Below are 14,883 nucleotides of genomic sequence, written 5' to 3' on the forward strand. Positions count from 1 at the left end.
TAACGAAGGAAGTGCTGCAGAGTTGCAATCGCCTACAGTATTTATTTTATACACTGCAGCGAGCTGAGGGTGTAAACTAATTTAACAAAATACTAGGTAGCACAAAACTGCTATTTTGATGATAGAAATCAATCTTTATATACATTTTGTATCGCCCTTGCTTTTAAACGTCATCATTAGCATATTGAAACTATATTTTGTAGTAATTTTCTATACAGTCTATTATTTAGAAGGTCCTCATAGGCTGAAGGTCCCCTGGTCTAGCCCTAAAGGCAAAGAATGATCTGATTTTGTGTAAACTTATTTGTATGTTTTACTACAAAATTCTGAATTTTTTATGTTAGGATATATAGGAAATTTACAAATGTCAGTTTGTTGGGCTAAATGCCTTTATTTTTGTTTCTTGAAGGATTTCACCAATATTGTTTAAAAAAAAAAAAATTGTAACTTACCTTTTGCCATTCCGGGAAAAACCTTGCACGGGAAATCCCATCCACCTCCCACCGACACTCAAATGTCCGAGTTTGAATCGAAAGTGTTCGGAAAAATATGTGGCACGCTATGATTGGTTGCCGTCATTCGGCAGACGTCGATAAACTTCCGACAGAGCACATGTCGATCACATGAGAAAAGCATGTTGAGGTGTTGGGTGCTGAATGTCAAATTAAATAAGAATTGTGCAACCTGCGTTTTTCTCGGGTTGAGTTGTTCTTGCAATATGCAAATAAGGTAACGTCACATTGTTACGAGCAAGGTCGGATCTGGCTATAAATACTCGGACCGGCCGTAGCTGGACGGCTACTTTTTCTCTCACTTGTCTCCTCGTCTTGTGTTGTAAATGTGTTCGTCCATGTCCTCATAAGTTTTGCTACTGGCCTCTCAGGTGAGGTCTGATCTTTTCTGAATGATTCGCTATTGATGTCTTCAGTTTTGGAATGCCATGACGTCCATAAAAGTGAAAAGTTCTAGTCCAATTTAAGTGGGTCGTTTGGTCTCCAAAGAAAAAGGATCGTGTCCATCTTCGATATTTTTCCCTGATATGGTGAACTTGGCTCCTAAGGTGTGAACTGACCAGCGTGCAATTCTGGGGAGATTGCGATGCCGTCCTTCTACCTGTGGGGATTCACTGTGGAACATCGACAGGACTTTTTGACACCTGCATGGACTTATTGTAAGATCTTTTTGATTTAACATAATTTAATTTTCTTCGGAGGACCAAACTATAGTAATGTAACCATTTTATAATATATGTTAAATAAATGTTTTTCAGTGTAAAGAATGATTCATGTTTTATTTTCTTCGGGCAGACCACTCCCTCAAATTTTCAGTTGGAAATGAGTTGCCTAATTTTCAGCTTAGCTGTAGGCTATTAGCTCTATAACATCTAAAATTATATCCAACACAGTTAGCTCACTAAGCTATTCTAATTACTCTACTTTTGTTCTTTTAGTAATAGTTTTGAAATCAAATGCCGCATTATTCGTTTTTCTTTGCTCCCGATTGAAATTTATGAATAATTCCTTTTGCTTTCAAATGAGATTATTTCATTGAATCTATTGTTACAAATTCTGTAAATATTAGTTATTTTTGTGATTAAATTTGTCGTTATCTAGCTACGTTTGGCATTTATTAAATTATCTATCATCTAAAATTATTGTAGTAACGTAACCTGTAAATAGTTTCCTGTAATGAATATTCAGCCCCTGTACATTCGGCGGAAGTATACGGTCCCCTCATTTCTGAATAATAAAATTTGTGAATGGAAAGAAATAAGGTAGAGGTAGAACCGTCTACGATTTTCTGGAATGTTTGAGAGATTTCTTTCGATGTGTATAAAAAACCGTTACGCATGATAAAGAATCAGTTTCGATTGAGAATTTGTACTGAGAGTGTATTAGCTCTGTTTATTGAGAGGCATTTCGCTGCGTTGTTTTTCGTATTTGGAAGTAAATACGTGTGTAACCGTTGAGTTTACGGTGTTGAGTGATATTTGCTGATGATTAATTTAGCAATTGTTAACGATCTCTCCTGTACATAGTGTAAATAAATCTCCTGTGATTTTCTCAAGAACTGTATCGTCCTTTCAAGAAAGTTGGAAGTACCATGCTTTTAACATATTTTTATCTTCTGAAATTCATTTTAAAAATTCAACTATACCATTAAATTCCGCTTAAAGGAATCAATAAACTAGGAGAAATGTTTTTTTTTAAATTAGATATTTGTGTTGCATGTTTGTAATATCAGTCAGTGGCCAATCTGTTCAGTGAATTACCAACTTGTCGTAAATACTGCAAATCTTTATTTTAGCAATACAATGCGCGCCGAGTATATGAATGCCATTTGTTCTCAACAGTTTTGATTCTATAAAGCGACTGATTCTATAAAGCGGATAGTTCAATAAAGCTGGATTTTGTCCTGTTTTTGGCAATTTGATTCATTAAAGCGGTTGATTCAATTTTTCACTGATTTAATTAACCACTGTATCAAATCTAACAAATGTAATTTCATTGCTTGTTGTCATGTAAACTTATTTATTTGTTTAGCTGCTTAATTTTAAACACTTGCATTAGTATATTTAGAAAATTTCAGAAATGTCAGTCAGTTAGTTACCAGGATGTCAGTCAGTTACCAAGCAGTTCTAAATACAGTAACACCTGTAAAGTTGACCACCCTTGTAAGTTGACCACCTGCCTACATTGACCGCTTTAACACTTGCATTAGTATGTTTAGAAAATTTCAGAAATGTCAGTCAATTAGTTACCAGGATGTCAGTCAGTTACCAAGCAGTTTTAAATACAGTAACACCTGTAAAGTTGACTACCCTTGTAAGTTGACCACATGCCTACGTTGACCGCTTTTATCGGGAACGGAATTAGTCCTACCTTATATAATGAAAGAAAACCTCTGTAACATGACCACCTGTCTATCTTGACCACTAATGTACACCAAATTTGGTTTGGAGTATTGTAAAAAACCCTTTGTAAGTTGACCACTTGGTTTATTTTTTGAAACTTAATCAAGCAAATTATTTTATTTTATTTTTTATTTATTTATTTATTTTTTTTATCATGTGAATAATTTTAATGCTTTGATGCAGGCAAGCATGACATAGTGTTTAAAGCTTTCTTTCTTTTGTTCTATTTGAGATAGCCTTTTGTACTCTGTTCAATAAAAACAGGCATCAGTAGAAAAGTACTCAGTCTTTTCTTCCACTTGCAATATTTTGTGGCAACACTGGAATTGTGCTTAGGAGTACATTTATTTATTTCTGGTGCAAGGGATTAAGAGATAGAAACATTTTCATTTCCAACAGCCTTTATGAAGTAGGAGAGTCCAGTTTGTTGCTCTTTGTGTTATAAGTTTTACATAAAATGGCTTCAAAAAGAAAGTTAGTTGCACTTGAGGTTGGTAAAAAGTATGAATTGAAAAGGGGGAAAGCAAGAAAAAATGAGCTGACACATATGGAATTTTTAAAACTACAGTGTCTGATTCAGTAAAAAACAAAAATATTTGAATAACATTTTTAATTATTGTTTCAAAGTAATGTTAAACAATGAAAGTGAGTTGAATAGAAAGAGTTAGTGTGAATTTGTCAAAAAATGAATACATGATGCAAGAAATGACAAAAAAAAAAAAAAAAATCAGTACCACTCTTTATAACTTGACCACCTGTCTAAGTTGACCACCAAAGTACTGCACCGCAAGTGGTCAACTTACACAGGTTGCACTGTACTGTAATTCTTTATTGTAGCAATATTTTCGAACTCAAATGCCATACGCAAAAGTTTATTCATTGTTCTTTGATCCTGATTTGAATTTAATAAAAATTTCTTTTACTTTCAGAAAAATCTCTTATTGAATCAGTATTACTGTGCACATAGGTTGCATTCATGTCAGGCAGTTACCAAGCTCGTAACAATTTTTCTAAAATCACCCAATATGTATTTTGGAAATTCAATTATACCATAAAATTCAGCCTAAAAAGTACAATAAGTGAGGAGAAAACATCTTTTTGAAAGTTAATATTTTGTGGTTTATGTTTCAAAATATTTATCGTTTTGCTCTGTGAATGTCAGTCAGTTACCCGTGGAACTGCCCATAACGTTATTATGATTAACAGTTTTTAAAAATTTGGTTTTCTGTCAGGCTTATCTTTGTATATTTTTCAACTGTGTACGCATAGCCCATTGATAAAATCTGTGATTTTCATCCCTCCAAGAATGACAGAAATGCCAAAATATTATCAGTTAAGAAAGTTGAACAAAGGATACCATGAATAAATTTCCTTTTTTGCTTTTAAAAAGGAAATTATTTATGATTCAATTGCTTTTTTCATTGCATTCTGTTATTAAATGCTTTCTTGCTTACTTGTTTTACAGTTCTTAACAGAAAACTTTAATTTGATGTCTTTCAATTTTATGCAATATCCAGATATTGATAATTTTTAGTTTAAACAGTTTTAAATTTAAAAAAAAAGTTTGCTTTTTTGTAATAATTCATGATTTTTTAAATTATTTTTAAAAAAATTTTTTATTGAATAACTAAAACCTGTAAGTTGTGTAGATTTTAGCAAACATTTTAAAACTTTTGATATTAAATGGGTGCTGAAAAGAAGTATGGAGCTTTTCGTTAAACTTCTTGTGTTAATCCCCTGTAAAAATTGCATAATATGTAGAAAACCTTAAATGACATTTAATGTTTTTTTTTCTTACCATTTAAAGATATTGTATTTGTTAATTACAAGATTCAAATTTTTTATTTTCTTTCAGTCCTCCTGACTACAACATGATTCAAGTATTAGATGCTAGAAGATCTCGTAGTTTGTCTGTTTCTGAATTGAGACAGAGTACAATTGATAGATTGCAATCTAATTTGGAAAAAGCTGAGAAGGTAACTCTTATCCACATAATTTAGTAATCAGAGCATTTGCCTCGTTACCCGACTGCGCGTAATGTGTTTATGAGTCTATTTATGTATGTACAGGTATGTACGTATGTTTGTTCCTATGTAGCATTCTAGAGACTAAACGGCTTCGCCAATTTTGATGATTCTTACTTTGATCGATTTGACCTTGCAAGTGTCACTCCTGCCGTGTGCAGGTAAACGGCAGTATCTGCAGAAATGAGTTTTCGAGATATTTGAAGAAATGTGTGTCGGATTCAATATTAACTATAGGGAAATGTTGGAATTAGAAGATTTTTTTCAGCCGAAACCAAATAAGCAAGCTTGTACAATAAAGCTAACGTACAATAGATGACAAAAATGCAAAAAAATGAAAAATGAAAAATTTGCACTTACTACCCTTTACCCACACACAGCAGACTAAACACATGACAGTAATCAAAATTCACCATAGCAACAACCCATCGCCATATTGTCAATAGGGAAGTTGCAACCTATTAAATGTTCATATTTTGGCTATTGGATATTGTTCATTGACCCTCGAAACTAAGAAATGCACCATCGCCGAATTTTAAAACACCGTGATTGATTTTTAATGAATTTTTAAAAATTCACGCGCAAAAGTGCACTCTTCTGAAACATCACGAGCTTATGTCACAGGGCACTCATGGGCAGCCTTCCGCTGAAGATCCCTTGTTTTCGCTACGGACATTTTTATTTTTTAGAAATTCAATAATCCTTTTGAACACACTATGGAGGCCGGACTCGTTAAAGCACAATCTGATAATCCTCCTCAAGTGACATCAATGATGATATTCGAATATTTCCGAGAGGATGAGATGTTTAATGTTCCAGAAACGCGAGGCGTTAAATGCGAGGAGATAAGCCTTTTACGTTTCGTTTTCGAAGTCGAATATGCATGTCCTTCGGCTTCTCCCCTATCGGAAGAACGCGTGACATCACTTCCTATGCCATTTGACGTCACAAGCACTTGAACTTTAAAAATTAATTAAAAAAAACTACTTATCGTATCGCAAAATTTTTTTCACCTATGATGTTCATACATGTTACTCTATCATATAAAAATAAAATTGAAAAATCGAAGACTTCCCTATTCGTTGCTTGCATTTTTTGTTTACTAAATCGATTTTGATCAGATTCCCGACTTTTGCGATGGTCGGACATTCTTTTCGCAGTGCAATACAAGACTTTTTTCTTTGTCGTGGGTAAAAGACTATCATAGTTAAGACGATTTTGGTCGTTAGCATGTTGCCTTTTTTTTACTTCCTTTTACAAAAAAGGAAGTATTGTATTCGCGAAAAAATTTTCACTCAAAAATCGACCTCAATTTCCAGTTTGCTCACCCCCGAATGAATGTTGAGTTATTTTTTTTCTACTCGATCACACGTGGATAAGTGGCTAAGAACGATTAGGCACGGGAAATAACCATTTTGACGATTCCCGAGTTAATTCAACAAGTTTTCTCGTGACGTCTGTATGTATGTATGTGTGTGCGTACGTGCGTATGTGCGTGTGTATGTCGCATAACTCAAGAACGGAATGTCCTAGAAAGTTGAAATTTGGTACGTAGAATCCTAGTGGGTTTTGGTTGCCTCCTCCCCTTTTGGTTGCATTCTGGTTGTTTCTAAAGGGGTCTTTTGCCCCTTTTGGAGGGGAAATCATTGTTAATTTCGATGTGAACTCAAGTGCTGTTTGGCGACAAATTTCGCGTTTTGTTTTTTTCCAATCTGGTTTCAATTTGGCCACTGTTGGTGACATTTAGAGAGTACACTAATGAATCACATTAAAACTGCCAATAATGAGAAAATGACATTAAATTGGAGTAAAAGGAAGTCATGTGATGCACACATCAGCTGTTTTTTTTTTCTTGTTTCAGGGGACCGAGTTTCGCGAAGTGTATTTACTTGACATGCTTTTTAAGCTCTCCTAGAAAGATTTGACTGACGACGTTTCCGAGCCGGTGTCATCATGAGTTATACCGGCTGTTTATACAGAATTTGATGACAAAGCAATTAAAAACAATGTTCCTAGAGTAGGAGTCAGAATCGAACCATCAACAACAGTATTCGATGCACTTCCTGGTTAGGATAAAATAGAACGAAAAATGTTGCCATTGATATTTTGCTGGGGTGTAACTGTACACAAGCACCAAGGAACTACTTTGTACCGAGATGTGGTAGACTTAAGTTCACGCAATCTTTGCTAAAGGTCAAGCATATGTAGCTTTGAGCCGAGTTAGGTCCCTAGAGGTACTAATAATCAGTAGTTTAGAGCACCGCAAGTTACTTAATAATCTTCACGATCTAAACTCTCTCAATAAAATGACAAGATTGCGAAATTTACCGTCTTATTGTCATAATAACTAAGTCAATGAAAATTAACTAAAAAGTGTAAAATAAAAAAAGTAATTGTAAAAAGTCCTTAAATTGCTTAAAAAGCCTTAAATTGCTTAAAAACCAAAAAAAAAAAAACTATTAAAGAAAAAAAATAAGCCCAGTAGTTTAGAATGTTATTAAGTGCTACTGAATAACTACACCATTGAAATAGTTTTATAATCGATTAGGACTTGACAAAACTTGGTGAGCAAAAGCTTGGCAATATATCGTCAAGTGTTTGCATAAATTATAACACCACTTGAGTTTGCATTGAAATTAACGTTGATTTCCCCCTAAAAAGGTGTAAAAGACCCCCTTTGGAACATTCAAATGCAACCAAAAAGGGAGGTGCAAAACTAGACCCCGCTAGGAGTCTACGTACCAAATTTCAACTTTCTAGGACTTACCGTTCTTGAGTTATGCGACATACATACGCACATACATACATACATACATACGTACATACAGACGTATGATTCAATAGTTTACTCTCTAAATATCACCAACAGTGGCCAAATTGAAACAGATTTAAAAAAAAAAATCGCCAAATTTTTTCGAAGTTGGCCATTAATCTTGGCGACCAAAAGCTTTGCAATGTATTGCCAAGTGTTTGCATAAATTATAACACCACTTGAGTTTGCATTGAAATTAACATTGATTTCCCCCCAAAAAGGTGTAAAAGACCCACTTTGGAACATTCGAATGCAACCAAAAAGGGAGGTGCACAACAAGACCCCACTAAGAGTCTACGTACCAAATTTCAGCTTTCTAGGACTTACCGTTCTTGAGTTATGCGACATACATACGCACATACGCACACACATACGTACATACAGACGTATGATTCAATAGTTTACTCTCTTAATATCACCAACAGTGGCCAAATTGAAACAGATTTTTAAAAAAGAAGAAAAAAAAATCCGCCAAATTTGTTGCCAAGTTGGCGACCAAAAGACTGGCGTTTTTCGCCAAGTGTATCGCCAAATTTTAACATCACTTGAGTTTACATCGAAATTAACAATGTTTTCCTCCCAAAAAGGGGCAAAAGACCAATTTAGAAACACCCGAATGCAACCAAAAAGAGAGGTGCACAACTAGACCCCACTAGGAGTCTACATAACAAATTTCCACTTTGTAGGACATACCGTTCTTGAGTTATGCGACATACATATGCACCTCCGCATATACGCAAATAACATACGTACATACGGACGTCACGAGAAAATTCGTTGTAATTAACTCGGGGAATGTCAAAATGGATATTTCGGGTGTTTATACGTTCTTAGGCACTTATCCGTGTGTGGTCGGGTTGAAAAAAAACTCAGCATTCATTCGGGGGTGAGCAAAATGGAAATGAAGGCCGAATTTTGAGTGAAATTGTTTTCGCGAATACAATACTTCCTTTTTTGTAAAAGGAAGTAAAAACTTTCACATTTCCCGTCAAGGTAATCATTCTCAAAGAAAGAACACTCTAAATCAAAAATTCCTGAATAAAATAAACGCAGCCCTCCATAAGTAACTCTAAAATCCTAAAAAAATAGAAGATAAATCGCCAAAAAATAATCATAAGGGAAATTTTTACCTCAAAACAAAAACAAAATTTTACTTAGTCACAGCCGAGAAAAAAATGTGGCAACCTTCCGAAAGTTAATTTAAAATGAGATTGCGCAAAACGATAATTTTCCGATTTGAAAATTGAGTTCCATTAGGCTTAAAAGTGCTTTTTAAGTTTTTCTTGGTGATTTACAGCCTTTTTTTTTTTTTGGAATTCATAGAAACAGATAATGATTTCGTGTAGAAAGAGCCAATTAGTGCCATTTTCGGGTCCTAAAATTAAAATTGGAAAGGTTCGGTTCTTGTTGGCTTTTGAAAATCCTCCTACTTTCCTTCTAGGGTGCCCAAGTACCTCCCTGCTAAATTTGGTCGAGATCCGACATAAGCTGTGGATTTGTATAAGGAATTTGTTTCGAATCACTACTCAAATTTTCACAACATTGCAGTACTCCTTATACAAGGATACTGTGGATTTGTATAAGGGATTTGTTTCGAATCACTACTCAAATTTTCACAACATTGCAGACACTTATCAAACACTCACTTTGATGAAAGTTTTGAGTATATTATGCTCTTTAATTGAAATAAATAGTTATTAGCATGTTAGTTGAGCAACTTAGTACAAAAAACGCGGCTCAAATTCGGGGATCAACCAATGTCGCGGGAGAAAATTTCCGAACTTTTTTCTTCCCGAACAGATCACCAAAACCTTGATATTTTCCTGATTTTGTCTTACTCCTTTTAATTTAAGTGCAGTTTTTTTAATTATCAGGCAGGCTGGATAGTTGAAATTTTTGATTTTGCTGAAATTTTCAGGATATGTCCCTTATTTAAAACTACTGAACATGTACTTAAAATATACCACCAGCTCAGTTATTCCATCCGAGGACTGCAGTTTCGTGCTTTTTAGCACTCATCAGCCCGGAATAGGAATCGCATGTGCTGGTGGCAAAAATCCTCTTAAGGGAGCCAAGAGAGCAAAACAAACTGGGGGTTAAAGTATAATCAGCACACCAGATGAGTGACCGCAGCAATGGTGCGGTTCAACTCAAAGATGGATGGCAAGGCTGCCGTAAGTATGTAGATAGTAAGTTACTGTCCCTAAGCCAGGGCTAAGGCAGAAATACTTAAAATATACCACCAGCTCGGTAATTCCATCCGAGGACTGCAATACAAAACAACAATACAAAATAATAATACGAAATACCATACCTTGCCATCCATCTTTGAGTTGAACCGCACCATTGCTGCGGTCACTCATCTGGTGTGCTGATTCTACATTAGCTACCAGTTTGTTTGGCTCTCTTGGCTCCCTTAAGAGGATTTTCGTCTCCAGCTCATGCGATTCCTATTCCGGGCTGATGAGTGCTAAAAAGCACGAAACTGCAGTCCTCGGATGGAATAACTGAGCTGGCGGTGTGTTTTAATTATTTCTGCCTTAGCCCTGGCTTAGGGGTGTAACTTACTTCAAAATACTAAACGTGTTTTTTTTTTTTTTGCAAAAAAACATTTTTCTTTAAGTTTTTGAAACTCAAAGTTGGACTTAGTTGGTTTTTTCAAGAAAAACATACCAATTTACATAGGCCACCCAGACAGCACAACTTGGTCCTCAGGACGTCCGAATGATGTCATTTCAGGGCATCTTTAAAATACTAGTTCATCCCCGGGACGTTTAAATTCGATCCCACGGTGATCCTAGGACATCCCAGGCACCAGTGAATGTCCTCTAATTGTGCATCCTCGAATGGGATGTCCGACTGGGATGAGAGGCCATCCCGAGGACTGAAGCATTTAGTGATCCTCAGGTCGTCCAGCTGACATCATTCGTTCATCTTTCGGCTATCTTTAGGACAAAAGCAATTTGTGGTTCATCCCCAGGACATCAAATGGACTATATTAAATGTCCAAAGGACATCCTACAAACTACATGTGTCTATTCTTATTAGGACAACAATTGGCTGGCTCACCTTAAGATGAATAGCCCTGATTTTTAAAGCACACCTCTGCTAGAAAAAGGCATTCTATAAGGGGAAGAAAACTAAATGAGTACATACCATACAAATCATTTTCTCTTTGAAAAGCTACACTAGTTTTCCCGAAAATAAAAACATTTTACCTTTTTTTCTTCTTAATATCTTTGCCCATGTTTTTTGCTCCAGAAAGCTAAAAGTCAATTTTTTCAGAGGAAGAAAAAAAAATTACTGAAAAGCACAATTTATTCTATTATTTTTTAATTTTTTGTTCTTTTTTATGATTTTGTCAGCAGATTCCATTGCTCTGAAATATGAGTCATGAGTATTATGTGTATAGAGAAAAAAAGAGTTCTATCACAACATTCAATGTATTTACATACAAAACTTTTTTTTTTTTTTGCCTAATTGTTCGGTTTTAGTAATGAAAGCTGTCTGAATTTACTGCGAAAACTTTCAAAAAAATTTACCACATGCAACAAAATTCAGCCCCCAAATATGAATTTTTAAAACAGCAAGAATTTCTTATCTTTGGTGTATACACTGCTCGACATTGAAAATGCAACACCAAGAAGGAGTGGTCAGAAAGTGATGAAATTTGGAAAAAAGACAGAGACAGCTAGGAATAATAAATAATCTTAATTTCAAAATGATAGGCAGAATACAGAGCGAGAACGGCGTCGAATCAGTAGGATGTAGGACCACCGCGGACAGCGATACACGAAGAAACGCGTCTAGGCATAGATTCCATAAGGGTGCGGATGGGATCAAGAGGGATGGCTCTCGATTCCCTTTCAACCATTTGCCACAGTTCATCTTCTGAACGAGGCAGGGACAGAGACTGCAAACGGCGTCCAATCGCATCCCACACATGTTCGATTGGTGACAGGTCAAGAGAGTATGGTGGCCAGGGAAGCATCTGTGTGCCTTGGAGAGCATGTTGGCAGTGCAAGCACTGTGTGGTCGGGCGTTATCTTGCTGAAAAATTGCATTAGGTTGCCCTTGAAGGTAAGAAACTGCCAACGGCCGCAGCACATTATCCGAGTATCGTTGGGCTGGCATAGTGCCCTGAATATGAACTAGAGGTGATATGGAATTGTCCGCAATTGCGCCCCAAACCATTATGCCACGTTGTCGTGCGGTGGGACGTTCCACAGTTACTGCCGGATTAGATTCGTCTCCACGTCGACGCCACACACGTATACGGCGACCACCACTCGATAAACAGAAGCGGGATTCATCCGAGAACACGACATTTCGCCATTCTGTCGTCCACGTCGCTCTAGTCCGTCTGTTGGATGGAAAGGTATGATTGAAACTAACTCTTGCCCAAACAACGTAATACATTTAGCAGAGTGAAATTGGAGTTCGTGAATCAGTATAATTGAAGACGAATAGCTCATTAAACATCAATTAATTTATTAAAAGATAAAAAACAAAGTATATGGCTTTGACAAAAAGTAAATAAAGATAAGTATATCATTATTGCAAATACCCCGTTGACCTAGACTAATAAGTATTATCAATTGACCCGACTATCGTTCATGAGAAACGAAGTCTTCAATGGACAAACGTCATACTACTTCAATTAAACAAAAAAAAAAGGCTAACAGCCTAAGCTTGCTGAACAGACAGCAAGTTGGCTTGCCTGACATGAGCCAACGCGTCTAGGCTGTGCAAGAAGTGAGAGAGAGATCAACTGATAACAGCTTTGCTTATATTCAGAATCTCATTAGCATATCTTCACTTCAATGCTACCTGATCGTGATCTTCAGTGGCCAAGCCCGAAGCGTGTGTACGTGACGTCACATGTTCAAGAAGGATCGACGTTAAATTAGTCACGTCATGGGCAACGCCCACTACACGTGCCGTTCTCTATTCCAAGACTAGTTACGTCACGGATTCTAGCGTTCGTTAAGGAACAATGATATGAAAACTGCAAATATGTAAAATGTTATCTAACATAATAAAAAATGATAATAGACCTTCACTTAGATTGACATACTATGTCTATCACTGTCACCATACTAAATGTTGCTATCTATGTTGTGGGGTCAATGGCAGTCTTCTTAGCGGATGCCGTGATTGCAGACCACGTGCGACCAAACGACGGGAAATGGTTCTGGTTGACACGGGAACATTCAGGGTATCTCGCACCTGCTGAAGAATCGAGGAACAAGTGACTTGTGGTTCTTTTACAGCTTGTCGGTGGATGCGTCGATCCACACGTTCTGACGTCACTCTGGCTGCCCCTCCATCTCCCAATCTTGCCACATTTCGTTGTTCCGACCATCTTCGGCACGGCCGATGCACCGTGCTCGCATCCGTGTGGGTATCGGCTGCGATTTGACGTACGGACCGACCTCCCCTTCTCGGTCCGATCACCAAACCCCTCGTAAAATCCGATAGACATCGCTAAACGATATTTATCCACGTTCTCATTCCTAATGTAATGTAATATAAAATTTACTTTATTCAAATTAGATTAACTTCTCAACTCTTTTGGCACGTGTAAAGTTTCAGTTTTAGATTGGCATCCTTTGATGCCCAATCATATGCAAATGAGGCAAGTATAAATAGTGAACGATTCCAATCGTTCTCTCTCTCTTCTTTTGTGTTCGTCAGCCTCTTGTGAGTTAGGTTGGGGAGTTGCGAACTCCGCCTCCACTTATGGCCAGGGTTTATTCTTATGAACTTATTTTTGTTAGTTTATTTATTTTAGTTACTATGGACCAATAAATTTTTGGTAAGATTTTAACAAGTTTCCAATGTTCATTTCTTCACATTAACATTAGATTCTGCACCTTCCACTGTGTGATATTATCTCTGCTTGTATAAGCATGTAACATTGTCGACTGACTTACGAAATTTAGCCCTTCGGCTTTTCGTTTAAACATCGTAAGTTATCAAAATCGTCTATCTGCTGGAAGTGCCTCCGTTGACGGCGGCCTGGCATTTTCTCCTGTTACACGTATCCTCCAAGACAAAAACAAAACTTCTTCGATAATTCTCCAGTCAGAAATAACGACACGAATATTGCCCATTCTGCAAGTTCCTTCCCTTATATCTCACTCCACGTGCATCGGAGAACTGCGCATTTCACATCATTTACATAACTCGGTGATGTATGTCTACTCTCAAATTTGCATAAGTTTCTGAACACTCCTTCTTGGTGTTGAGTTTCCAATGTCGAGCAGTGTATATCAGTTCATAATTTATTGAACTATAAAACATCCTTGTTCGAAATTCCTATAAAACACCATATTTTTAAATGGTTCTCATTTGAAAATAAGTCATACCAAAGTAGTTTCCTTTGAAATTTTGATTTCAAAAGAGAATTTTTGTGCTTTTGTACCAATCCTTGTTCTTAAAGTATTTCCGCTCCGTGTATAACTTTCACTTATGCATATAATTTATGCTAAGCTTTAGGTAAGATGCAGTGAATTTCATGCAGTTCTAATATTTTCAAATTTTACCTAAATCTTTTACAATCACACTTAAAAACAATTTATTCAAACAAACTCTTTGTATTGAATCTATTGTTTCTAAAATCAATCTTCATTGTATTCTTAGATCAATAATTATCTTGAAGCTCAGTAAGTAGCAATCTCCGCAAAAGTCCTACTTGTAAAATAATCACTTACTCCTGTTTTGTGTTTGTGTAAGTATTTCATGATGTTCAATTAGTCTCCCTCCCCCTCCATTCTTAATTTTATTTCTTCACAAAATGCGTCAAATTAAAACTGTACGGATTTTTTTTTCTCTTTGGGAAGATAATATCATAATTTTTGAAATCAATGTTGAGACGCTACATTACAGCAATTAAAAAAAATATTTTAAAAACAATAAAAAGGTGCATATAAAAAATAATAATGTTTAAATAATAACTGCTAGCTATTTTCTAAATTTTAATCTTCATGTATTCTTATCATCAATTATCTTTAAGCCTTTTAAATAACTCCTAATTACTCATATCACAACCCCTAATTTATCAAATACTAATTTATTTTTTAATTAAATTAATATTCATCCTCAATTTCAGGATTTCACAATACACATCA

General features: G+C 35.9%; 1 protein-coding gene across 1 annotated transcript in view; it reads left to right on the forward strand.

Moving 5' to 3' along the window:
• The window catches only part of LOC129233109 (rab-3A-interacting protein-like), a 77,793-nt gene that overhangs the window by 36,570 nt on the left and 26,340 nt on the right, over nt 1-14,883 (forward strand). The window contains exon 2 of the mRNA XM_054867168.1: nt 4,770-4,890. Within this exon, the coding sequence (XP_054723143.1) occupies nt 4,770-4,890 (121 nt within the window). The remainder of the gene's footprint in view (nt 1-4,769; nt 4,891-14,883) is intronic.

The sequence above is a fragment of the Uloborus diversus genome, unplaced genomic scaffold (genome assembly GCF_026930045.1).
Source record: "Uloborus diversus isolate 005 unplaced genomic scaffold, Udiv.v.3.1 scaffold_17, whole genome shotgun sequence".
Classification (NCBI taxonomy): Eukaryota; Metazoa; Arthropoda; class Arachnida; order Araneae; family Uloboridae; genus Uloborus; species Uloborus diversus.